This window comes from Pan troglodytes, chromosome 1 (genome assembly GCF_028858775.2).
Source record: "Pan troglodytes isolate AG18354 chromosome 1, NHGRI_mPanTro3-v2.0_pri, whole genome shotgun sequence".
In the NCBI taxonomy this organism is placed as follows: Eukaryota; Metazoa; Chordata; class Mammalia; order Primates; family Hominidae; genus Pan; species Pan troglodytes.
Window position 1 is genome coordinate 230,946,956 of NC_072398.2, and position 23,936 is coordinate 230,970,891.

The 23,936-nt window shown below is 66.4% G+C and overlaps 1 protein-coding gene across 10 annotated transcripts in view; it reads right to left on the reverse strand.

Moving 5' to 3' along the window:
• AGRN (agrin) overlaps positions 1-23,936 on the reverse strand; it is a 34,947-nt gene that overhangs the window by 3,462 nt on the left and 7,549 nt on the right. For 2 of the 10 annotated variants that reach the window (XM_054661530.2, XM_009454710.5), the window contains exons 3-35: positions 17,448-17,495; positions 11,868-12,083; positions 11,371-11,595; positions 11,066-11,290; positions 10,509-10,715; positions 9,215-9,433; positions 8,940-9,134; positions 8,649-8,849; positions 8,415-8,563; positions 8,233-8,338; positions 7,395-7,511; positions 7,149-7,313; positions 6,796-6,939; positions 6,584-6,708; positions 6,407-6,512; positions 5,937-6,275; positions 5,715-5,852; positions 5,217-5,344; positions 4,984-5,098; positions 4,776-4,895; positions 4,306-4,659; positions 3,612-3,804; positions 3,190-3,405; positions 2,840-3,069; positions 2,604-2,738; positions 2,312-2,408; positions 2,050-2,214; positions 1,804-1,915; positions 1,598-1,609; positions 1,272-1,388; positions 876-1,068; positions 707-794; positions 506-529 (exon numbers count right to left, since the gene is read on the reverse strand). In XM_054661530.2, coding sequence (XP_054517505.1) covers positions 506-529; positions 707-794; positions 876-1,068; positions 1,272-1,388; positions 1,598-1,609; positions 1,804-1,915; positions 2,050-2,214; positions 2,312-2,408; positions 2,604-2,738; positions 2,840-3,069; positions 3,190-3,405; positions 3,612-3,804; positions 4,306-4,659; positions 4,776-4,895; positions 4,984-5,098; positions 5,217-5,344; positions 5,715-5,852; positions 5,937-6,275; positions 6,407-6,512; positions 6,584-6,708; positions 6,796-6,939; positions 7,149-7,313; positions 7,395-7,511; positions 8,233-8,338; positions 8,415-8,563; positions 8,649-8,849; positions 8,940-9,134; positions 9,215-9,433; positions 10,509-10,715; positions 11,066-11,290; positions 11,371-11,595; positions 11,868-12,083; positions 17,448-17,495 — 5,224 coding nt within the window. Of the gene's footprint in view, positions 1-505; positions 530-706; positions 795-875; positions 1,069-1,271; positions 1,389-1,597; positions 1,610-1,803; positions 1,916-2,049; positions 2,215-2,311; positions 2,409-2,603; positions 2,739-2,839; positions 3,070-3,189; positions 3,406-3,611; positions 3,805-4,305; positions 4,660-4,775; positions 4,896-4,983; positions 5,099-5,216; positions 5,345-5,714; positions 5,853-5,936; positions 6,276-6,406; positions 6,513-6,583; positions 6,709-6,795; positions 6,940-7,148; positions 7,314-7,394; positions 7,512-8,232; positions 8,339-8,414; positions 8,564-8,648; positions 8,850-8,939; positions 9,135-9,214; positions 9,434-10,508; positions 10,716-11,065; positions 11,291-11,370; positions 11,596-11,867; positions 12,084-17,447; positions 17,496-18,083; positions 18,323-23,936 lie in introns of those variants that run through there. The other 8 variants (XM_054661556.2, XM_054661557.2, XM_054661529.2 and 5 more) reach the window with 8 other exon arrangements.

Here is a 23,936-nt window from a genome sequence, read left to right on the forward strand (position 1 = left end):
CACACGGACACACACCTGCGTGTCTCCCTCATATACACACACATACATGGAGCCATGCACACACACGGCCACAGTCACACACGCATATCTACATGTCCCCCCCACATATACACACACACATATACATGGACCCATGCACACACACAGCTGGATATTCACACACACTTGCACATCCACTCCATATACATAGACACGCACATACAGACACAGCTGCATGTTCACACACGCGGACGTGCACACGGACACAGACATGCATGCATATGCGCACAGGTGTGTACAGCCTCAGTGGTGGGGGTTGGCTGTGGGGCGACCCTCGGCCTGTGCCCTGGGAGGGGCGACTGCACTTCTGAGGCAGGAAACGGCCTCTTGCAGCCAAATAGCGCCGGACCCCCATCCTCCACCACGAGGGATGGAAAGTTCCCCGGGGGCTCCGGACTCTGCTCCCCACCAGGAAGGATGGAGGAGTGGGAGTGAGAGGGAGCGGGGGGCGCCGAGCTCTACTCACACGGGGATCTCATTGGCCAGTTCGCTTGGAAACAAAGAGACAGACAGTGAGAGGCGGGAGGACCGGGAGGGGAGAGAAAGGCGGGAGGACAGAGGTGGCAGCACCGGGCCGTCCCCTCCTGGGCCCTCCTGGTGTGGGGGTCCGGTGTCCCGCCCCGAGGGCACAGCTGGAACCGACAGCCAGCAGAGGACGGCACGTTACCTCTCGGTCACAGCGTTGAGGTACTCGACAAAGGTCCGCCCGTCAAAGGCCAGGGCATCCACGTCCCCCGCCGACTTCTCCACCAGCCCTGTGAGATAGGCAGGTGAGGGTGGGCCTCGTGGGCTCCGGACCCGTCCAGCCTCCGCCCCCTGCCCTGTGCCAGGCTCACCCTTCTCGCAGTGCGGTCCTGAGAATCCCCCGGGACACAGGCACACATAGGCAGCCTCCCTCGGGACGCAGGAGGCCCCATTGAGGCAGGGGTGGCCTGAGGCCCGGGTGCAGGGGTGACCTGCAAAGGACGTGACGTCCACCTGCCGCAGCACGTGCTCCGGGGTCAGCAGCTGGCGGCCTCCGAGGGAGACCTGCAGGGCAGGGTGAGGGCCTTGTCCCGCCTGCCACCCCGCCCGCCCCGGAGGCCCTGGTGGGACGCCCCTGCCACCCCGCCCACCCCAGAGGCCCTGGTGGGACGCCCCTGCCACCCCGCCCGCCCCGGAGGCCCTGGTGGGACGCCCCTGCCACCCCGCCCGCCCCGGAGGCCCTGGTGGGACGCCCCGCCCCCACATACCAGCTGGATGGCGCCGTCGAAGCCAGAGGACACGGCAGCAGCACGGGCCAGCTTGCTGAAGTCGGGAGCCCCCCCTACGTAGAGCGGCTCCTTCAGGTTGAGGACGGTGTGGGGAACCTGCGGGGACACCGGGTAAGTGGCTGTGCGGAGCCCACCCACGGTGCAGACCCAGGGCCCAGGCACCTGCACGCACCCGCCCCACCCACCCATTGCCTATCTAGGGGGCAGCGTTAATCACATAGAAATGGCAGGGTCCTTAGTGCGGGAGGAGCTAGCCTAGGGGTTGAGGCGCCAGAGACGGTGAGCGGATGAAAGGCCGACGGTACCTTGCGGGATTTCTGGCCTCCGAAGAGCGGGTGGGGTTGCAGAGCGAGAGCAGAGAGCAGGGAGGCAGAGGAGGCAGAGGACAGGGCAGGCGGCCAAGAGAACAGGACAGAAAAACAGCTCCGTGAGCGCCGGCAGGGGCGGGGCTGCCGCCCGAGGAGGAAGAGCAGGCAGCAGCGGGAGTCCCCTCGCGGCCCAGGGCACTCACCGGGGACTCCCCCAACACACGGGGGCCGTCGCCCACACGCAGGGCACCCTTGCGGCCGTTTCGCTCCAGTGAGACCCTGGTCCAGGCTCCCAGGGTGACTGGCTCCCTGCTCCTGGTGAGGAGGGGCAGTGTGAGTGGGCTCTGTCCACCACCGGCCACGCGACCACCCAGGGCCCGAGCGACCTGCTGGTGTCCCGGCCCCGGGCCAGTGCCCCAGGCCTCCCAGAGCCACACTTGCCGGCCCACCTGATGACCGCTGCCCCCTTGCCCAGGTCGTAGCGGAACTCCAGGTGGCGGTCCTGCAGTGCCAGCGACACGAAGTCCCCCTTGCCGTCCGTCTTCTGCCCGTTGTAGAGCAGGAGGCCGCTGGGGCCTCGCGCCAGGAACACGACCTCCAGCGCCATCTTCTCCCTGGGGTCATGGGGAGTCGGGGTGTCTTTGCTGTCCCCTCCCCACAGGATAGACGGAGGTGGGGGCCGGCCCTTCCCCCTGCTCCTGCCCCACTGACCCCAGGTCCCGTGCAAAGGTGTGCAGGCCTCTCAGCTCCAGGTGGGAGAAGCCGTTGAAGTCAGCCAGGAAGGGCCCAGAGCCGTCCTGCCCCGAGGCTGTAGGGAGAGTCACCAAGGCCTCAGTCCTGACCCCCGGGGCCTCCTGCACCCCATGCCAGCCGTGTGTGGATCGTAACTCAAAACCCAAACTAGATTGAGCCGCATCCTAACTGCAATGCTACCTGGAACCTGTACCCGCCCAAACGTTCGACCCCACCCCTCCCCCTGCCCCGAGAGCCCCACGCCCCCGACCTGTCTGGCAGAAGGTGCCCTCACGCCCCAGGGGGCACTCGCACTGAGCACCACCCTCGGGCAGCACACGGCAGGGCGCCGCCCCATGGCAGGGGTTGGGCTGGCAGGGGCTCTTCTCATCGGCACAGGTTGGTCCTGGATGGAGGAAGACGGGACCGAGGTCCCAGGAGGCGTTGGTTGGGTACCGCCCACAGGCCCTGGGGTCCCACTCCCACCCGCCCCAGCCCCACCCTCACCGACGCGGCCGGACGGGCACTGGCAATGGAACCTTCCAGCCTCCAGGTTCTGGCATGGGGCCCCGCCATGGCAGGGGTTGGGCAGGCAGGGGTGGTCCCCGCACTCGCCCACGCCGGAGCCTCGGGTGGCAGCCCCCGGCCCAATGCCAAGCTCCAGGCGCTGGTTGTTGACGTCCAGCAAACGGATGCACCCCCTCAGGCCGGCGCCCACGAAGGTCCGCTCCAGCGCCCTGCCACCAGGAGGGACACCGGGTCAGGGCTCAGGGGCCACAGGCAAAGCCACCTCACACACCGGGACCCCAAAGGGCCGGGGTCGGGGTCGGGGCCACACCACCCTCCAAGGGACTCACACGGCAGCCTGGTCCTCGGGTACGCCGCCCACAAAGAGGTCTGTGTCCAGGTTGAGGCCGTCGGTGCCACTGGGACTCTCGCCCAGAACAGGGGTCTCTCCATCCACCGAGAGGGTGCCCCGGCGCCAGTGCCGGGACAGCTCCAGGCGGTGCCACTGGCCCGGCTCTATCGGCACGGCACTGGTCAGCACCGCCGGCCCCGAACCTGTGTCAAACCTGAGGGCAGGAGCAGGTGCTCAGGACCATCGCCCGGCCCCGTCCCCACCCCACCCACCTGAGCTGCCCCGGCCCCCGTCCCCTCCCTGCCCACCTGAGCTGCCCCAGCCCGTCCCCACCCCGCCCACCTGAGCTGCCCCAGCCCCCCGACCTCGTCCCCTCCCCACCCACCTGAGCTGCCCCGGCCCCGTCCCCTCCCCGCCCACCTGAGCTGCACGCGGCCATCTAGCAGCGCCAATGCCAGGAAGTCCTTGCCTCGGGCGTTGCCATTGTACAGCAGCAGCCCCTGAGGCTCCAGTGCGCGGAATTCCAGTGCCAGGCGCAGCGTGTGGTAGGCGCGGAGGGTGGGGAAGGCCAGGAAGGAGCGGCCCTCGAAGGCCGGCACAGGGGCGCCAAGCACTGCAAAGGGCGACCGGGAGGGCCGGCTGGAAAAGCTCCGAGGATTCCCCACTTTTATCCCTGAAACCGCCCCCTGCTTTTTTTTTTTTTTTTTTGAGACGGAGTTTCACTCTTTTTGCCCCGGCTGGAGTGCAGTGGTGCGATCCTGGCTCACCGCAACCTCCGCCTGCCAGGTTCAAGCGATTCTCCTGCCTCAGCCTCCCTAGTAGCTGGGATTACAGGCACCCCCCCACCACGCCCAGCTAATTTTGTATTTTTAGTAGAGACAAAGTGTCTCCATGTTGGTCAGGCTGGTCTCGAACTCCCGACCTCAGGTGATCTGCCTGCCTCGGCCTCCCAAAGTGCTGGGATTACAGGCGTGAGCCACCGCATCTGGCCGAAACCCCGCCTTAATCCGGGCTTCTGCCCCCACCTCAAAGCCTGATGGTGGCTCAGCCCCATCCCCAATCCTTGCCCCGACCCTGCTGCCTCCCCGCCCTCCTCTGCAGTGGACATCTTTACCCTTCTCACAGATGGCGCCTCCCCTGCCTGCTGGGCAGCTGCAGGTGAAGCCCCCGCCCAAGGCCCAGTCCTGGCAGGTCCCCCCGTGGAAGCAGGGCTGTGAGTCACAGGGCTTTGGAGGCTGCTGGGGGGCCGGGGGCCGACGTCCGGGCACACGGCTGGGGGCAGTGGTGGGGGGCCGACGTGTGGTGGGGGCTGCCGTGGTCTTGGCAACGGACTGGCTTGTGTGACTGGGGTGCAGGGCCCGAGGGGTCACAGAAGAGGACGGCAGGCGCGATGCAGTGGTGGCTCTGGCCGTGGCTACCGCGGCAATGGCTCCTGACGTGGCCCCCGTGATAAACGCAGGAAACCAGTCTGCCGGCACAGGAAGCTGTTAGGGTTTCCTGGGAGCAGGGCCAGGAAGGGGTGAGGGGCAGGGGCATGGGCAGAGGAGGGGGCAGGTAAGCTGTGGCTCGTGGCCTGGCGCTCACCAAAGTCCATAAATCGCACGTGCTCCTGCAGCGGCCGCCTCACGCCCAAGGACCGGCGCCTGGACACCTGGATCTGCCGGAGCAGGGCCCGGGCCACGTCGGGTGCCCTGAAGGCTGTGGCTGGGGAGGAGGGAGCTCTGAGCATGGCAGAGCCCCAGGCATCCCCCACCCATTGCCTCCCAGGAAGGGTCCAGGGTGCGGGTCTCACTGGGGTCAAAGTGCACATCCACAATGGCGCGGACGGATTTGCCGGGCCCCAGGTCCCGCAAGCGGACGCTCCGAAAATCCTTCTTGACGTCTGAATTCCGGAAGAGGTCGTCCAGCTGTGGCAGGGGGTAGGCAAGGACTTGGGGGGCCGCCCAAGCCGGGCTGCCCTGGTGCTGCTCTGGGTATCTGGGGAGGAAGGCCAGTGGGTGGGTGGGGGCTGCGCCCCCGTCTTACGGTGCTCTCAATGCTCCTGGCTGTCTCCCCGAACAGCTCTGACTTGGGGTCAGCCATCTCGGGCGTGTAGAACAGCTCCTGGCCCTCGACGCCCTCCAGCTCCAGGACGCCCTGGAACACCTTGGTGGCTGTGGGGGAGGTGCAGTGAGGCCCTGCCTGGCATCTGCCTGGCATCCAGGCTGGCCCGGGCACAGGCCCCAGCAGCAAGCCACAAGGGTGCACGGGAAGGTGGATGTTAGTCAGATGGTCATGAGGTTAGTGGGGACCCCAGGGTGGGGCTGGTGTCGGTTACCAGGAGGACTCCTCAGAGCAGTGTGCCACGCCGGCTTGCAACGAGAGAGACGGGTTAGGCGTGGGGTCCCCGGCACGCACGTGTTTGAGGGGGCCGAGTCCCAAGACCATAACCCCCGGCACTGACCTGCTGCCCAGGCGAGGGGGCAGCACCTCGGCCGAGCCCAGGCTGATCCTCACACTCCCCTCGCCCAGCCGTCCACTCACCGGGGCAGTTGGAGCCCTCTGCGTCCAGCGAGGGCGTCTTCCCATCAGAGCAGCAGCCCAACGCTGAGTTGTAGCAGGAAGCCCTCTCGACGGGTGGCCCAGGGGTGGCCACGCTGCTGCCCTCGAAGGGCTCGAGCCCTGGGGAGATGCGCTCTGAGCCCAGGCTCTGGTGGAGCCTCTCGGCGCCTGCCCACCCACCCCAAGTCCTTGATCCCTGCTCACCCCCAGAGCCACCCCCACTGGCCTCCTGGTCCCCGCTCAGTTCCTCATCGCTGCTTCCATCAGTGCTGCCAGATTCACCAAAGGCGGACGCCACCAGGCTGGGTGCAGGGGAGGGTGCCGTTGGGGGCACGGTCAGCACGGGCCACACGGTGGTCCTGGGGACGCTGGCAGTGGTCCGAGGTCGTGATGAGGGCGGAGGGGTGGTCTGGCTGCGTGCGGTACTGCCGGGAGCCAGGGGGAGGGCGCCGGGGGGGGCCGGCAGTGCCTGGCTCAGGAGGAGCCCTGGGGTGGTCACAGTCACGGAGGCAGATGTCGGGTGAGTGCTGGGAGCAACAGCCTCTGCAAGGAGAGGGAGGTTGGCGGGGGGACCGGTTGGGACAGGGTCAGGTGGCTCAGGGCGGGTGGGGCTGGATTTAGGGCAGCGTCAGGCCTTCCTGGTCAGTTCTGGGGCAGTGGCCGTCAGGCCTCACCCTGGCACGGGCCCAGGCTCTGGATAGAGATTTGCAGGCCCTGGCGGCAGGCGATGGTCTTCAGCTGACACTCGTTGCCGTACGTGACTCCATCTGACCCACAGACCTGGGGCAGAGAACAAGGATATTCAAGGCGAGGCCTCCTCCCCACTCCCCTTCACATCCCACACCCCTCACCTTGGTAGCGTTGGCCTCTGGACAGGTGAGCATCGGGCAGACACAGTGGGCTGAGCCAGACTCCTCCACGCACCGCGCACCGAACTCACAGCGCATCTCCGCACAGGTCGCAGGCGCAGAAGCGTCTGGGGCACAGGCATGGGAAACCTCTGTGGCTCGGGTGACCCCACCCCACCCCATGAAGCCCCAGGGTAGCGCTGGCCCTCACTCACCGGCTTCACAGCCCGCGGGGCCCAGGGCACGGCCGTCTGGACACTGCCCACACTTGGGTCCAGCCACCCCGGGCTTACACGAGCACAGCCCCGTCATCTGCTCACAGTCATCCCGCACGGCGCCTTGGGGATCACAGCTGCAGGCTTTGGGGAAAATCGGGGAGGAATGTGATGTCCGCACCTGGACAGGCTTCCCCACCTCCTCCAGAGCCTGGTCCCCAACCCTGGCTCTGCCCAGCCCCCAGCCAGGTGTGGGTCAGGCCAGGGCCTGGGCAGGTGAGGAGAAGCACAGTGATGGGGGTGAACAGGTAGGAGGGCATAGCCGGTGGCCAGTCCTGGGCCCTGTCACTCACGTGTACAGCCACTCCGGCCATCGGTGACGATGCCTCGAAAGTTCCAGAAGCCAGGCTCACAGCGGTCACACCTGAGGCCCCCCACACCTGGGCGGCAGGAGCACTGGCCTGTGGCTGGGTCACAGGTGCCGCCGTAAGAGCCATGGGGGTTGCACTGGCAGGCACCTGAAAGGCCAGGGCAGGACAAGCTCACGTGGCCGCACAGCCGCACCAGGCCCGGGGTCAGGGCTGAGCTCAGGTACTCACTGGGGCAGCCAGCCAGGCCCACGCCCCGGGCTGCGGTGATATTGTCCTGGCAGCAGCCGTAGGGCGTCTGGGCACAGTGTAAGGGGGCCACAGGTGGCAGCGGGGCGAAGGTGGGGCCTGCAGGAAAGGGTACGGGACTCAGATTTCATGCAGTGCTGGACACCCACCCTGGACCCAGCCAGTCTGCCTCCACCCACCCCCACTGTCACCACTCAGTCCTCCCGATCCCAGCTCCCAGAGGAGCCCGGGAGCCTGGGGCTGAGGACACAGGTGAGGCTCCCACATCTTACGCAAGAACATGTCTGTAAATGCAGGTCCAGGAACACACAACACACAGAGCATCCAAAGATCACAGACACGCAGCTCTGTGCACACACACACACGAGCTTCCTTGCAAATTGTGAAACAGACATCTGAAGACGTCAGCACGCAATCTCACCGACATTCCTCCAAACCGTACAGTTAACGCCCCTCTGCAGACACACATCTGTGCACGCGCATCACACACACCGGGCACCACTTTTACCTAATTGATGTGATACATCGACTGGATCGACGTATGCAGAGAAAGTGCCCACACGGTGGGGCCCCGCATGGTTCACGCTGCCTCTCAGCACTGAGGCCTGGCCTGGTGCACGCCCACTGACTGATGGACACACACGCCCACACACGCAGCTGCACAAATGTGCACAGGCACCAACACTGGACGATGCTCACTTACAACACAATACGCACGTCCACAGGGGCCCATGGCAGCACACGGGCACACCCACATCCAGACACGGAAACCCAGACGCCGCCCCGCCTGTGCCTGAGACCCCACGTGCAGCCGGCTCACCTCGGCAGGCTCCCTGGGCCGCTACGTAGAGCCCTCGCTGTGACTCACACCTGGCCTTCTTCAGCTCACACTCGGTGCTGTAGGTGACCCCATCTGAGCCGCACACCTGGAGGGTGGTGTCAGTGTGAGCGGCCGCAGCCCCGTCCCCGCCGCCCGCCGAGAGCCAGGGGTACAGGGCTCACCAGGCTGCCTGGGACACTCTGGCAGCTGAAGTCACAGACACACGGCCCGTCCTCCGAGTCCTCGTCCCAGATGCCACCGCGCTGCCGGCACAGCTCCTGCTCACAGTCACCGTCCTCCCCAGAGCCAGAGCCTCCGGAACCGCACTCGGCTGCGGGTAAGGGGAGCAGAGTCACCCAGGGGCTTCTTGTCCAAAGCCAGAGCCCAGCAGTTTTCGCCAGCGTCCCCCGGCCTACCCTGCTCACACGGCCCTGCCCGGGCCTCCTCGATCTGTGTCTGCTGGAGGCAGGCGGCTTCCCGTAGCTCGCAGGCACTGCCGTAGGTGACACCGTCGCTGCCACACACGGGGCCGGGCGGGGGGTGCTCACACCGGGGACACACACACTGCCCTGCCGAGCACACAGCCCCAAAAGCACACACGGCATCTCCACAGGTCTCTGCAGGAGACAGAGCCAGGCAGGGGTCGGCAGGCCCAGGCTGAGGGAGGCACAGGACCCTGGCCCGCCCGGCCACAGGGCCTCACTCACCGCAGGGTCCAGCTGAGGCCACGTGCAGGCCCATCTGGTGTGTGCAGGCGTGCACGTGCAGCATGCACTCGCTGGGGTACGTATGCCCGTCGGAGCCACACACGGGCTGGGCCAAAGCCACGCATTCAGAGGGGCACACGCAGCGCCCGGTCTCGGCCTCGCACAGGGCTCCAAAGCGGCACTGCCCGCAGCGGTCTGGGGAGGAGCTTCCATCACCAGGCGACCAGGAACCTCTCTCTCCCCGACCCCCACCAGACCCCTCACCCGCCACTGACCACAGGGTCCTTTGCGCGCCACCTGGATCTCCCGCCCGAGGGTACAGGCCGTGGCCTCCAGCTCGCACGCGCTGCCGTATGTGACCCCGTCGCTGCCGCACACAGGATCGTAGAGGCTCGAGCACGCCTGCAGGCATTCACACGCTGCCTGCCCGTTCTTCACAGCACACGTCGCCCCAAATGCACACTGCACCCCGAGGCACGGGGACGGGGCCTGGTCTGGGAAGGACACAGGGGCTCAGTGGTCCCACAAGCCCCCGCTCCGCTGCAGGCAAAGCCCCCAGCCCCACGCAGCAGTCCCTCTCCCAGGGAGGGGATGGTGGAGGAAGAGAGAACACAGGAGAAGGGCCAGATGCACAGCAGACACGGCAGAGAAAGGGACAGACACGCGGCAGAGGCGAGTGGAACACACACCCAGGAGTCCCCGGTGGCTGCGGGCGGGGCTGCCCCCAAGCTTGGGGCTTCCTGATTGTCCACAGCAGGCTATGGGAGGGCCAGGCTTCCCCAGCCTGCCCAGGCCACTGACCCCTGACCACCAGGATCCCCAGGACACCCATGCATGTGGGGGGGCTCTCTGTGGGTGGGAGGAGCCTGCGCCCCCAGAGTCACACCCAGGGCTGCACGGGGGAGGAGGTGTCTGTCCACTTGCTCTGAGGACCACAAGGCCAGGCAGCAGCAAGCCACCCCCCCTGCCGCACCAGGGGCAGACCTCGGGCTGCGGGCTCCTGGAGGGCAGGCACGGCACCTCATCCTGCCAGCAGGTCAGGCTGGAAGACACAAGAGGCGGAGCCGACAGGGAAGAAGAGACCAAAGAGAAGAAACAGACGCAGAGAGAAAGACCAGAAGATGGGCGAACTGACCAAGACGAACACGACGGGACACGACGGCCACTACCTCCCCCGGCCCTTCAAGTCCTGACACTGCCTCCAAAACGGCCGACGGCTGCCCATGTCCCAAGAGTGAGGACCGTGGTGTTGTGTCCAGCCTGCCCACCCCAACAGCCTGTGCTTACAGCGTGGAGATATGCGGACAGGCCAGAGGACTCCCAGGGAGGGCATGGCTGAGGGCAAGGACCAGGGAGCCTGGACAAGGCCCCGCCTCTGCCTCACCAGCCCCCAGGTATCCAGGTACCCTCCGCACACACGCTCCACCCTCCCCAGAGCCTTCCCAGAGGGACCGGCCCACTCCCAGGACCCCAAGAGGAACATGATGGATGAAGATGGCATGTGATGTCCAGGCAGGGACTGACGCAGGAGCAGCCCACCCCGCCTGGCCTCCACCCCGGGGCGCTCACCACACGGGCCCTGGTGCTTGCTGGGGATGGCACGCTGCTGCCGGCACTCGGCCTGCTGCCGCCAGCAATCACTGTCATACGTGCGCCCGTCCTGGGCACACACGGGCCTGTAGGCCCCGTCACAGGTGACGCGGTCGCAGGAGCAGCGGGGACGGCCACGGCGGGACAGGCACACGGCATTGAACCGGCAGGGCTCCGGGCACTGGTCTAGGGCGCAGGGAAGAGGGAATCACGGAGGGGCCGGAGCACCCTCCATCCCTGCCCTGGGATGTGCAGGGAGCAGGGGAGCAGGCGGCCCTCCCGGAGGGGAGCCGCCCACCTCGACCCTGGCACTGGCCGGAGCCGTCCCCCGGGGGAGCCGCCCACCTCGACCCTGGCACTGGCCGGAGCCCTCCCCCCGGGGGAGCCGCCCACCTCGACCCTGGCACTGGCCGGAGCTGTCCCCCGGGGGAGCCGCCCACCTCGACCCTGGCACTGGCCGGAGCCGTCCCCCGGGGGGGAGCCGCCCACCTCGACCCTGGCACTGGCCGGAGCCCTCCCCCGGGGGAGCCGCTCACCTCGACCCTGGCACTGGCCGGAGCGCACTTTCTGCAGGAGGAGACCCCGGGCGGCCCCCGATCGGCCCATGACACAGTCGTTTTCGTAGGTGACTCCGTCGTCCCCACACACTGGCGCCTGCCGGGCAGGGCAGCTCTCGGGCCGTAGGAGCATCTCAGGGCGCCGCGTGCGCGGGTTCACACGGCAGCTGCGGCTCGGGTCAGGGAGGGCGCCCTGACAGGGGTCTGGGGGTCGAGGGCAGGAGTCAGGACGCTGTCGCCGCGCGCCCACAGAGCTCGAGCCGTGCGCCCGCCGCCGCGCTCACCACAAGGGCCGTCGAACTTCTTGAAGACATTCTCCTGGCGGGCGCAGGCGCGGCGCAGGAGCTGGCACTCGCCGGGGTAGTCGGCGCCGTCGCTGCCGCAGACGGTCCCCTCGGGGGCGCCACGGCAGGTCGCGGGGCACAGGCACGAGGCCGTCAGCCCGTCGGCCGAGCGCGCACAGGTGCTGCCGAAGCTGCAGGTCACGTTGGAGCAGGGGTCCCGCGAGCCTGCGGGCGGGGCTTGCCGGTCAGACGGGCCGCCCCCGCCCCCGCTCCCGCCCCGCTTTGCCCCGCTTCGCCCCCCAGGCCCCTCCCAGCCCCGCTCCTCCCCGCCGGGCCCCGCTTCGCCCCCAGGCCCCTCCCAGCCCCGCTCCTCCCCGCCGGGCCCCGCAGGCCCCGCCCCCGCCCCCGCCCCACTGGCCCCGAAGCCCCTCCCAGCCTCGCTCCATCTCATAGGCCCCGCCCCTCCCCGCCCCAGGCACCGGCCCCGCCCCGCTCACCGCACGGCCCGCGGCTGAGCAGGCGGATGCGGCGCTGCTGGCTGCACTGCGCCCGCTGCAGCTCGCATTCGTTGCTGTAGGTGGAGGCGTCCGACCCACACACCGGCGCCACCACGCTGGGGCATGGGCTCTTCTTGCAGACGCAGGACGCCCGGCCCGGCCCCTCCGCGTTGGGCTCGCACACGGCGCCGAAGCCGCACAGCATTCCCCGGCACGCTGGGGCGGGTGGGGGAGAAAGCTCAGGGTGCCGGGACGCCCGTACCCACGTCCACAAGCCTGAGAGACCTTGCCGTGCTCGCAGCCCGCGCATTCACCCCCCCCCCCGCGCCGCATCGGGGGTCCACCACGGACACGGACACGCGTGCGTGCGCTCACAGGACCGGCCCTGCCCCTCGCAGACCCCGCCCGCCGAGGATTCCCGCCAGCCCCGGGCCTCTCCAGGGATGACCTTTCTCCCCCACCCCGCACCTGCAGGCGCGGAGAGGGGCGTCTGCCGCAGGCGGCACCCGACTCTGTTTCTGCGACGGGCGAGCACCCACTTCCCACCCACCTCGTGGGCCCCCAGCGAAAAGCAGAGACGCCTCGAAACCAACTCGGGCACAAGCAGTCCAGGCCCCAGTTCTGCTCAGGAGCTCCTTCCACATCGGCACCGGAGCCCCTCACCGATTCACCCCATGGAGCCGGGGGAGCCCCTTCCCGCGCTGCTGCAGCGTCCAGCACAGCTGAGCCCTGCCGCCTCCCGCCCGGGTCGCACCCAGGTCCCGCGTCTGGCCCTCAGGGGCCTGAGAGCCCCACCGGGACGGGGTGTGAGGCCAGGTCACAGCTCTGGCCCACCTCTGGCGCCTCCCTGACCGCTCCCTGCGCCTAAGATGGGGGGGGGGGGAATCTTCTTGCCTCCCTCTCCCCAACTCTTCCCCAGCTTCCCTGGAGAAGTGCAAATTCCTGGCCTCCGCCTCTACTATCTCCTATTCTCCCTGGCCAGCCCCCCACCCGCGGCAGGCCTGTGCCCTTCTGCAGCCTCCCATCGCTCCCTGGGATCCCTGGGGCACCCACACGCCCCCTCCTCCCTGGGCATCCCCCTGGCCCCCCACCTCACTCTTGTCTCCTCCATCGCCCTCACTTTCTGTCAAAGCGAACTTCCTTCTTGGAGAGGGGCAGGAACTGTTGCTCATTTTAGTTCTTACAGCTGCAGACCACAGCGCCTGACACACGTCCCATTCACCAGACCTCAACGTGGCCAACAAAGCTGCCTCAGGCACGTTAAAACCCAGGGCCCCTGTGGCAGCCCATCCTGAGCACCCCCACCCCCAGCATGGCCCACCCAGGATCAGGGAAGGGCCCGTTAGGGGCTGCAGCTGTCTGGATTTAATAAATGTTTAATTGGGTCCAATTATCATTAATAAGTCATGTCAGAGGGGTGGCTACCACCCATCACTTCCCAGCAGGCTCGTGAAATGGGGCAGGAGGAAACCCCCCCATCTCCAAGGAGGGTGGGTGCACTGGGAGCTGGAGCCAGCTGTTGCTATAGCAACAGCCCACCCCAGGCTCTGGCGCTGTCTGTCTGGGTGTCCCTGCCCCCACCCCAGAAGGCTGAGTGAGGGCCATCAGCCTGCCATCCCTGCAACCTACCCATGCTCCCCCCACCAGATCCCTGTCTTCCTCCCCAAACCTTGGCTGTGCCCCCACCCCTCTTCTGCTCCTCTCCCACCTCAGGTCTTACAGCCAGGCTGCTCAGCTCTGCATTACCCACTGTGGGAATGTGGGCAGGTTATCACCTGCCTGGGCCTCAGTGTCCCCTTCTGTGAATAGGAGCAATAGGACCTACCTCCCAGGATTGTGGGGTTAAATGGGCCAGTATCTGCAAAGCTTAGAGGGTGCCCAGCCCACAGCGCTATGTGGCCCATCTGCTGCCATTGTAAGTATAGTCATGAGGGCTGTCATCACCACTGGCCTTCCCCCGTCCTGGCTCAAACCAAACTCAAACCACATGCACCCCTGGCCCTTTCACTTCCCTTCTGGTTCCCCTTCTCTCTCCCCTCAGCACCTCCCTCTCCCTTTGGCCCTGCCTTGTCCAAGGCCCTGGGACTCCCAGTCCAAATCCAACGGGCACCTGCTGATGCCCAGCCAGCTGTTCTCCTGGGCTTCGGCTGGACCTGTGGACCAATGGTTCCCCCCAGGTCCCAACCCCATGGCCAAGGACCCAGTCACCTCCCTGCACCAGGGCTCCTGAGCCTTTCTCCCCTTTTGGTCACCTTGGCTCAGCCAGACCTCTCCCAAGGCCCTGACACCATGGCCAAGGGCACTGTTCCTGGATGGCCGGCATGCTCCTCATCCACCAGGACCCGCAGCTCCCTCCATAGTCCAGCCCGAGGTCCTGCTACGTCCCAAGACAGAGCCTTGGGGAAGAAGGTGGTGATGGCAGCTCACCAGGGTGAGCGGGGCTGGACTGCTTGCAGGGGCATGGAGAGCAAGCTCTGGGATGGGAGCCTAGAGGTACCTTAGGGACAGGCTCTGAGTGACCAGCTGCTGGACCAATGTGGCAGGGCAGTGGAGAGACCTTGGGTACCTGGCGGGACCTTGAAGCCAGGCTGAGCACTGGCCCCCCATCCCCATCTGGTATGCAGGGCCAGGTCCTGGCCCCTTCCCCTCTGCCTCCAGGGCCTCAGAGAGTCCGCTCCTCTTGGAATGTGGCCCCAGCTGTGGAGTGGGGGTGGATCTCCCTCACAGCATTTGATGGTGTGACACTGCCGGCCAGCCCAGGGTTTAAAGGTCACAGTGCTGGTCCCTCCCTCCTATCCCCATCCAGGCTGGAAACACATCTGCCCCTCAAGAGTGAGCTCAGGAATCACGGCCTCCGGGAAGCCCCACCCCCCCATTCTCGGCTCACACTGCGGGCTTAGGTGAGGGGCCGCTCCCACCACCGTGCTGAGTCCCCACAGGCCTAGGGGATCATAGAGGCTCCACACGAGATCACCTGAAGACAGGTGCACGTGGTGATGGCACACACGCACGTACCCGCCAGGCACAGCACATCACAGCAGCCACGCCCCGAGATGTCTCCCCAGCCAGCTGGCAGGAGGAAGGTGAGACATAGCTGAGGCCACCTGACAAGGCCACACTGCTAGAAATGCCAGCACTGGGCTCAGACACATCTGTGCTCCGGTCACCTGCCCACACGGCCCCTCATAGATGCAGGTGACACACCTAGGCCCCTGAGAGCCCTGTGTTCCCGATGGGTCATTTTTGGGGGTCCTGCCATGCCTGTCTTAGCTCCACCTCCTGCAGGGGCCCCTCCCCGGCCACTGGGCCTCCCCACCCACTCTCCCGCAGCGTGACGGGGCCTCCCACCGTGTGCAATGCTGGAGGCGGCAGTGCTTTTTATAGGAGCGGGTATATTTAACTCCCTTCCTGGTCCTGGGTAGGCTGGGGGATGGAGAGGATGCCCCAGCCCTGCTGTGAGCTCTGGCCTGTAACTATGACCGCAGTTAGGTGGCATGTGGGTCACGATGGCCTTGTGTGGAGCCCTCCGTGACTGTGTGGCAGGGTGGGCTGTGACCAGGTGAAGGGGGCAGTGTGTAAAGAAAAGGAGACACTCCCCAGCCTTCTGGGTGTCAGGAAAAGTGGCTGAGGATGCTAAGAGAGAGGACCTCCCACCTGAGCACCTCTTTAAATCCAGTTGGCTCCAGGCCTCTGGCTCACAGGTGGTGGAAACTCAGTTCTTGCCCTGGCCCTGCCCGGCCCCAGCCACCAGCATAGACCTGCATAGACCTGTCTCCTCCCCAGGACCCAGCCCACTGGGAGGGTTCAGGCCCCTTCCTGCAAGACTCGGGTCCTTCTCTGAGTCCATACCCTCCTGCCCCCAGTCCTGGGGCTGCCAGGAGGGAGAGGGTCTTCCAGGACAAGCCAGCTGCTCACCTACCTGCTCTCCCAGCCTGTTGCAGGCCCCTGCAACCCCGTGTCCCCTCAAATGCCTCAGGTCACAAACCACCTATGGTGCTGTGCTGCCCTGACCCACAGGGCTCCTGAGTCTCAGGAAGGGGGACAGCAACCCCACCGGCATGAGGCCCCTCAGAGGCCTCAATCACCTTGGCCACGCAGACCGGTCTCCTCTCCCCACAGTCCAAGAGAAGCCTGGTGCTCTGAGGAGCCTTTGGGATCTCACAGGAACAGCCTGGTGGGGTTGGGGGGCGGGTGTTGGAGGGCCATCAGGGGCTGGGGGCCAACAGACAGGTTGCAGGGCTAGAGCCCAGGGGTAGGACGGGTTCCCACAGCCACCATTCCCCATTCCTGCTGCCCAGCTCCTCACCCCAGGCCCAGCACTGCCCCAGGCCAGAGTCCCTCGGACCACGAGTTGAGTAGCCAAGTGTGGGAGAACCACTGCCCACTTGCTGGTGTGCGGCTTCAGGAGTAAAGCACAGCTGACTACAGGTCACCCCAGCCTGGCAGGCGGTCGAGGAAGCAGAGTGCCTCCATCTCACACCCCTGAATCCAGCTCCGGTTCCCAGGTGCCTAAACTCCACACTCCCAGGGAAGACCCCACCCTATCTTTCAGACCACTGAGCATCCCAAACTGCCCCCACCCCTGCCCCCACCTCTCAGCACAGGCGGGCATCACAGAGCCCCCTGCCAAGGCCTGGCCACCTCCTCCAGCCATCGTCCCCCACTCCCAAGACCTGGAAAGTGGCCGAGACGATCTATCCAGCCCAGGGCTCTGTCTTCAGATCACTTCAGGATTCCCCAGGTCGTCCTTCCCACCCCATGTGCTGGTCAGGAAGGCCTCAGCACAGCCCTCACAGACAGCCCTGCACACACAACTGAATGCAAGTGAGACCCAGTGATGGGGCAGGTGCTCCTTCCCCACCTGCTGGAAAGGACCCCAGGCCTGGCGAGGGAGCCACCGGTCCCCCCGTCCGTGTTCCTCTGCAGTGCTGACCACTTCCTCTCTTCCCCTCACACCACCCCGATGACAGTGGCCCAAACACCAGAAGCACCCCGGGGAGGACAGGCCCCACCTCACAAAGCAGGTCAACAAGGTCAGCCCGCCCCCTCCATCACTTGTGCCCCCCCATGACAGCCTGCAGAGTCCCAGGGACAGACTGCCGCCCTCCAGGCCCCTCCCCAGACAGCTGTCGCTGATCAGGCCAGGGCCCTCCCCCAGCTCAGCCTTCCCTGCAAGCTCCTGTCCACTTCCAGCCTCTGTCCAGCCCCACCCCTTGCTGAACAGGGAGAAGGGAGGACAATAGAGCGGAGCCCCCTGACCGGACTCTGGCCCCGCCCTACAGGTCTGACATCACCTCACAACCTGTGGGTCCCAGGACTTGTTCCCAGTTTTGAGGCTGAGGGGGCTGAGGCCCAGAGAAGTGAGAGCCGAGGTCCAGTGCCGTCAGGCGGCGGCCTCTAGTCCCCGAGTTCCTACTGCGGCCCACTGCTGCGGACTCCCAGGACAGACGCAGGTGCCCTTGTCCAGCCTCCTCCTCACTCCAGACACACTCCACACATCTGGGTGCACACCTCCAAATGGCCCCTGACTCCCAAGAGTGCCACAGCCCATCCAGGTCCCCCGAACTCAGCCCTACTCACCATCAGGAGGCGTCGGAGGCACTGGAGTGAAGTGGGTCCCGGGTTTATCTGGAAGAAAACAAATCCCCAAGTTAGGCTCCTCTGAGCAGGCCCCTCCCTGTCCCATCCCTTTACCCAGCCTGGAAAGGGGCACCCCTGCCCACCCACCCCCGCCCCACCGCTAGCCCCAGGGATCCAGGCTGGGGAGGCAGGGATGCTGAAGGGTCCAGCCCTGACCCCATGGGCTGGCTGAGGTCTGAGACAGAGGCCCCTGCTTTTCTCTGCCCCTCCAGCCAAATAGTCATGGCCTGACCCCTGTCAGATGGGGCCCCAGCCACAGGGGTGCAGGCAGGACCCCCTTCCCCAGAAGAGTCCACCGCAGGTCCTGCCCTACCCCCAACTGCCGGCTCTCAGTGTAGCCGGCTGCCCCTCCCTCCCCAGCTCCCGCAGAAAGTGTTTCTGCAGCTTTGGGTGAGGGCCAGGCCCACTGAGAGCCCAAGGACGGCCTCCAGGGACCGAGGGGTCCGCAGAGTGACCCATCCCATCCCCGGGAAGCTGCCGGGAGCCCCGCGGACCCGCCGCGGCCTCCAGCCTCTATGTGCAGGGGCTTCGGGGTTGAGGCTTGGCCAGTGCGGCGCCCCGCCCGCGGCCACCTACAGTTGTTGAGGAACAGCAGCACCGCGAAGCCGAGCGTGGCGGTGGCCAGCAGGATCAGGCAGGCGTTGCAGGGCACCATGAAGCCTCGCACCAGCAGGGAGGCGCCAGGCGGCTGCCGGGTGTCCCGCGCCAGCGGCAGCGGAGGCATGGCCCGGGGCTCCTGCTCTGCGCCCCACTCTCAGAGCGTGGAGGCTTCTCACGGGGTGCCCTTGGGCCTCTTCAGGGCTGCTCGCCCCATCCTGGGACCCCTGGGGCGGCGGACAGCAGCTGTGCCCTCAGAGTTCACCCAGTCACAGCCCTGGGGGTGCCAGGTCCCGGCTCCAGTCCTCCAGGCTCATCGTGGGAGGAGGGCAGAATTCTCCCGGAGTAGAAATCCCAAATGTGGGCTCCGAGGTAGGCGGAGGAGAGACTGCGAGCCCGCGGCCACCCCTGCTGCCCACAGCCTCCCCGGGCTGGCCGCCAGCGCTTGGTCTTCCCGGAGCCCCCGGAGCCGCGCAGGCCGGAGAGGCGGTGCGCGCGGCAGGTGCGCGGGGTCCGGGCGCCGAGGGTCTGCTGTCCCCGTCCCCGGCAGAGGCGGAAGCGGCGATAGGAGCGGGCAGGCAGGAGGGGCGGCCGCGTCGGGAGCGAGAAGAAAGCGCCGCCTGCGGAGGCCGCGCCGGGTCGCGGGCTCCCTCCAGCTCCCCTCGTCCTCGCGGGGCTGGGGAGGTGAGTGAGGGGCGAAGACGCCGCGGAGGGAGGGCGGGAGCAGAGACAAAGGAAGCCGCCTCCAGGGACCCCGGCGTCCGCGGGGAGTTCCAGAGGATCGGGCGGATGCGGACGGGAGAGCGCCGCACAAAAGGGAACGCCGGGCAGGCGGGGCCGGGGGTGCTCGGCTGGGGCTGGGGCTGGGGCTGGGCCCGGGGCCGGGGGCGCTGGGGCTGGGGCTGGGCCGGGACTGGGGCTGGGGTGGCTGAGGCTGGGGCCGAGGGTGGGCCTGAAGGTGTTGGGGCTGGGGGTGGGACTGGGGCTGGGCCTGGGGGCGCTGAGGCTGAAGCTGGGGCCGGGGGTGGGACTGGGGGCGCTGGGGCTGGGCCGGGGGTGGGACTGAGGCTGCGGGCGTTCAACTGGGATTGAGTCGAGGGCAGCGGTGGGGCTGGGCCGGGGGAGCAGGGGTCGCGCCGGGCAGGGTCGCGTGCTGGAGCGGAGGCGGGTGCGGCCGGGGCAGGTCGCGGGAGGAGGAAGCGCCTGGGGAGCAGGAGCTGGGCTGGGCGGGTCCGCGCCCCGCACCCGCGGGGGTGAATCGGAGTCGCCGCAGGGGGCTCGGGGGGCCGCGTGCGACCGCGTGTGCGCGTCGTCGTGCGTGTGCCCGCGAGTGTCTGCGCCCGCGGCCCCGCCCTGGCGGGGCGTAGGTGGGGGAGGGCCCCAGGTGCGGCGCGAGCTGGAGGGTGGAGTGAGGTGAGCGGCCCAGAAATCGCCTCGCCCACTTTCCCCTGGGGATTGACAGTGGCTCCTCCAGTCGCCGGCGCCCCCGACTCCCGCGCGGGGCGGGGTCATGCAAATGAGCCCCATGCAAATTGCGGCGGGGACTCCCTGCGGGTCCGTGGGGCTGGAACGCCCCCAAGAGGCCGTTCCGGGAACGTCCGGGCCCTGACGTCACTGCGGCCCGGGGCGGGGAATGGGGGTCTGGGCCCATCTGGGACTCCTGACGCGTAGTCCGGCGTCCCCACACCCGCCCCCGTAGGTCGCCCCTCTCCCTGGCCGCTGCCCAGCCGGGGGATCCGGGGGTAAGGGAGGGGCCCGTCCGGTCCGGTGTGTGCACCATTCCCTAGAGTCCATGCCAGGCCCGACCACCCTGGAGGCCAGAATCTCTCGGCGACCGCACCTCAGCGCCCCCGCACACCCCTGGCCACCCGCAGCCTTTGGAAGGGACCCCTGCGCACCCATTACCATGCCCTCTCCTCTGTCCCTGCAATGACCTACCCCATTCCCCAAGCCCCAGCTCCAGGAAAGCAAGGACCCGGCACCAGGGCGCTTCTGCTCCACCAGTCCCCTCCAGCACCGCGGACCAAGCCATCTGCCACACTCGGTCTCACCCACTCTGCAGACGACAGCTGCCGGCAGCCACCAGTGCCACCGCGTGGTCACACCCAGGCCTCACCTCAGTCCACCCCAGAGGACCCACTGCCCACACCTGCTGCCTTCCTGGAGTCCCCCAGCTGGGTGTCTGGGCCCCTCAACCCCATGGCCTCCATCTGGATTCTCCCCAACGCCTCCTTCCCTCCAGGTGCCCTGTCTCACCTCCTGGTCAGGCTCCTCCAAGGGCCCCAGCCAAATCCCACCAACCCCACCTTAGCTGGGAAGGTCCTGTCTTGCCAGCTCCCTCTCTTGGGACTCCTTTCCACCCCACAGCCAGGGACCAGCACCATGCCATCACCCAGACAGGAGGACTCCACATCTCTACGGCCCTGGAACCTGGTGTTCCAATGAAACCTTGCAGGAAAATCCAAACTCAGCCAAGGGTTCTCACCCACCCCAAGCCACGTCCCATCCAGAGCAGCTGTCAAAGGAAGCACTTGCAGACCCACCCCTGCTGGCCTCACTCTCTCCTCAGGGGAGCTCCTACCCCAACCACCCCACCCTGCTGGACCTTGGCACTGTCCACACCAGGCTGACAGTGTGCCGGCGGCGCTGACTGTGGGTGCCCCGGGCAGGGTCTGACTTTTAACTCCCCAGCGCGGGGTGTGGCCCAGGGATGAGAAAACCCAGAACAGGACTTGCTGTGCAGAGGCAGGTGGTTCACATGCATTCCCCATTTCTCACCTCCCAGCTCTGAGTCCCAGGGGCAGTGCCAGGGTCAAACCCAGGCCGTGCTACCAGGTCACGTGCCAGCCCGCCTGCTGCCACCACCTTCAGCCATGGGATCTCTGGGCGGGCTCTGCAGGAGGAGGACAGGTACCACAATGTGGGAGGGGTGGGGGAGCCCCAGGTACGGGCTGGCAGAGGGGGCCTCAAACACTGCCTGGGAAGTTTGCCCCCACACAGAGAGACCCTGGGATCTGCCAGCAAAGGGGGCCCAACAAGCTGAAAGTCACGTGGGGGGCCTGGCTGCCCCAGGCCAACACTGGAATGAGGCTTAGGGCCCCTTGGGCTGGGCCAGGGGAAGGGGAACCAGGCAGGCAGCCTGGCCCCACCCAGCCCCAGTCAGTGTCTGAGCCCCCCACAGAGGCCCAGATGCCTTCAGAAAGACAAAGGGCCATTGAGGCCCCAGGCCCAGCCAGGCAGGGAGCTCAAGCGACTTGAGCTATTTTGGGATCTTCAGACAAAATCATTCAGCCCTGACCAGCCCACGCAGGCTCATGTGCAGGAAAGAGTACTAGCCCCCTGGTCCCTGATCTCACACTCACAGCACCATGCACCGCACACACATACACACACATGCTGATCTCACACTCAGCACCATGCACTGCACACACACACATGCTGATACACTCACAGCACCATACACTGCACACACACACATGCTGATACACTCACAGCACCATGCACTGCACACACACATGCTGATCTCACACTCAGCACCATGCACTGCACACACACACAATCTCACACTCAGCACCATGCACTGCACACACACACATGCTGATCTCATAGCACCATGCACTGCACACACACACATGCTGATCTCACACAGCACCATGCACTGCACACACACACATGCTGATCTCACACCATGCACTGCACACACACACACATGATCTCACACAGCACCATGCACTGCGCACACACACACATGCTGATCTCACACAGCACCATGCACTGCACACACACACGATTTCACACTCAGCACCATGCATTGCACACACACGATTTCACACTCAACACCATGCACTGCACACACACATGCTGATCTCACAGCACCATGTACTGCACACACACACACGGCCACACAATGGGTATTCCTGGCCTGCCCAGCACCACCCCTGCTCCTTGACCCCCACTCTGCCCCATTCAGCCCCACTGCCGACCCCAGCCCCAGCCTCAATTCTCTCCCTCCACCTGCCCACATAGACGCGGGATGTCCCCCTCCCCCTACCTGCCTGCATAGACACTGATGTCCCCCCCCACCTGCCTGCATAGACACTGATGCTCCCCACCTGCCTGCATAGACACTGATATCCCCCCCACCTGCCTGCATAGACACTGATGCCCTCCACCTGCCTGCATAGACACTGATATCCCCCCCACCTGCCTGCATAGACACTGATCCCCCCACCTGCATAGACACTGATGCCCCCCACCTGCCTGCATAGACACTGATGCCCCCCACCTGCCTGCATAGACACTGATGCCCCCCCACCTGCCTGCATAGACACTGATATCCCCCCCACCTGCCTGCATAGACACTGATCCCCCCACCTGCATAGACACTGATGCCCCCCACCTGCCTGCATAGACACTGATGCCCCCCACCTGCCTGCATAGACACTGATGCCCCCCCACCTGCCTGCATAGACACTGATGCCCCCCACCTGCCTGCATAGACACTGATCCCCCCACCTGCATAGACACTGATGCCCCCCACCTGCCTGCATAGACACTGATGCCCCCCCACCTGCCTGCATAGACACTGATATCCCCCCGACCTGCCTGCATAGATATTGGGCGTCCCCCCCCATATCTTTGTGCAACATTAATTTTGTTCCTCAACCCCCACCCATACACTGGGAAGGCACGTTCCCCTCACCTCCCACCCATATGTTCCCGTGTGGACACAGGCACACTCTGGTTGGGCACCTGCAGGCACTTATCCTGCCCTCAGAAGGCGGGGGTTGGGGCCTGGAGTGGGTGGAGCACTGGGGCTCTCTGGCAATTGGCAGGCCCCAGAGGGGCTGGGGCTCGGTTCCTTCGGAAAGGGTGGCGTGGCTGGGGGTGCCCTTGGCCCACGCACCGCACACAGGCTCGAATGCAGACGCTGACTTCCGGTCCACCCAAACGCTCGGTGCCCCCAACCCCAACCAAGGAAAACAGCTGGCGTGGAGCAGTCAGTGCCCACAGGTACCGCCAGCCAGGTGCGGGGGTAGGGGGGGGGCGTTTCCCCATGGGAGAGAGAACGGCCAGCAGGAGAGGCCAGCAGGGGAGACGGCAGCTCCGAGGCAGGAATCAGCTTGCTCCCAGCTGTGGGGTCACGGCAGCTGATGACTGCGCCCCAGCCCTCTCTCCCGCCCCGTGTCCACAGCCTCTTTCTCCCACGGTTCTCTGCACGGGCCTTCACCCCTCAATGCACAGCTCCTTCCCGGCTTCCCTGGGAAGCCCCGTGGAGGTGCCAACCGTGAGTGTGTGAATGGGGAAGGCACTGATGATGAAATCAGTGAAGGTCATGGTGAGCCCTGCTCACACCCCAGCCTCCCCTGGGGAAAGAAGGGGGCACAGCCCCTCCCCACCAGCTGCTGTGGGCCAGGGCTGCCGTGGGCCGGTGTTTGTGCTTGTGCTTCTCCAGTGGGGGTGCGTGGGAGCCTCCCACCTGCGGACACACAGGGGCTTGCTTCTCCTAGGGCCCAGTGTGGGGGTGGCCAAGGTGGCTGCCAAAGGGCGGGGCAGGGAGGCTCAGGCCAGCGACAGACCCCCGCTCCCACACTGACCAGGCCTGGTCTGACTCCCAGACTGCCCTGCTGCCCCCAGACAGAGCCCCATCTGGGCAGGGGTGGGCATCTGTGTCAGTCTTGAGGTCCCACAGGCATGTGAGGGACTGTGACCCAGGACCCTCTCCTGTCCTCACTGCAGCCCCAAGGGACCCAGCATGCCTTCATCTCAAACCTTCAGAAACCACACTGGTCATCTCAGAGGCAGCGCCTGCAGAAGGTCCTGGGCCCTTTG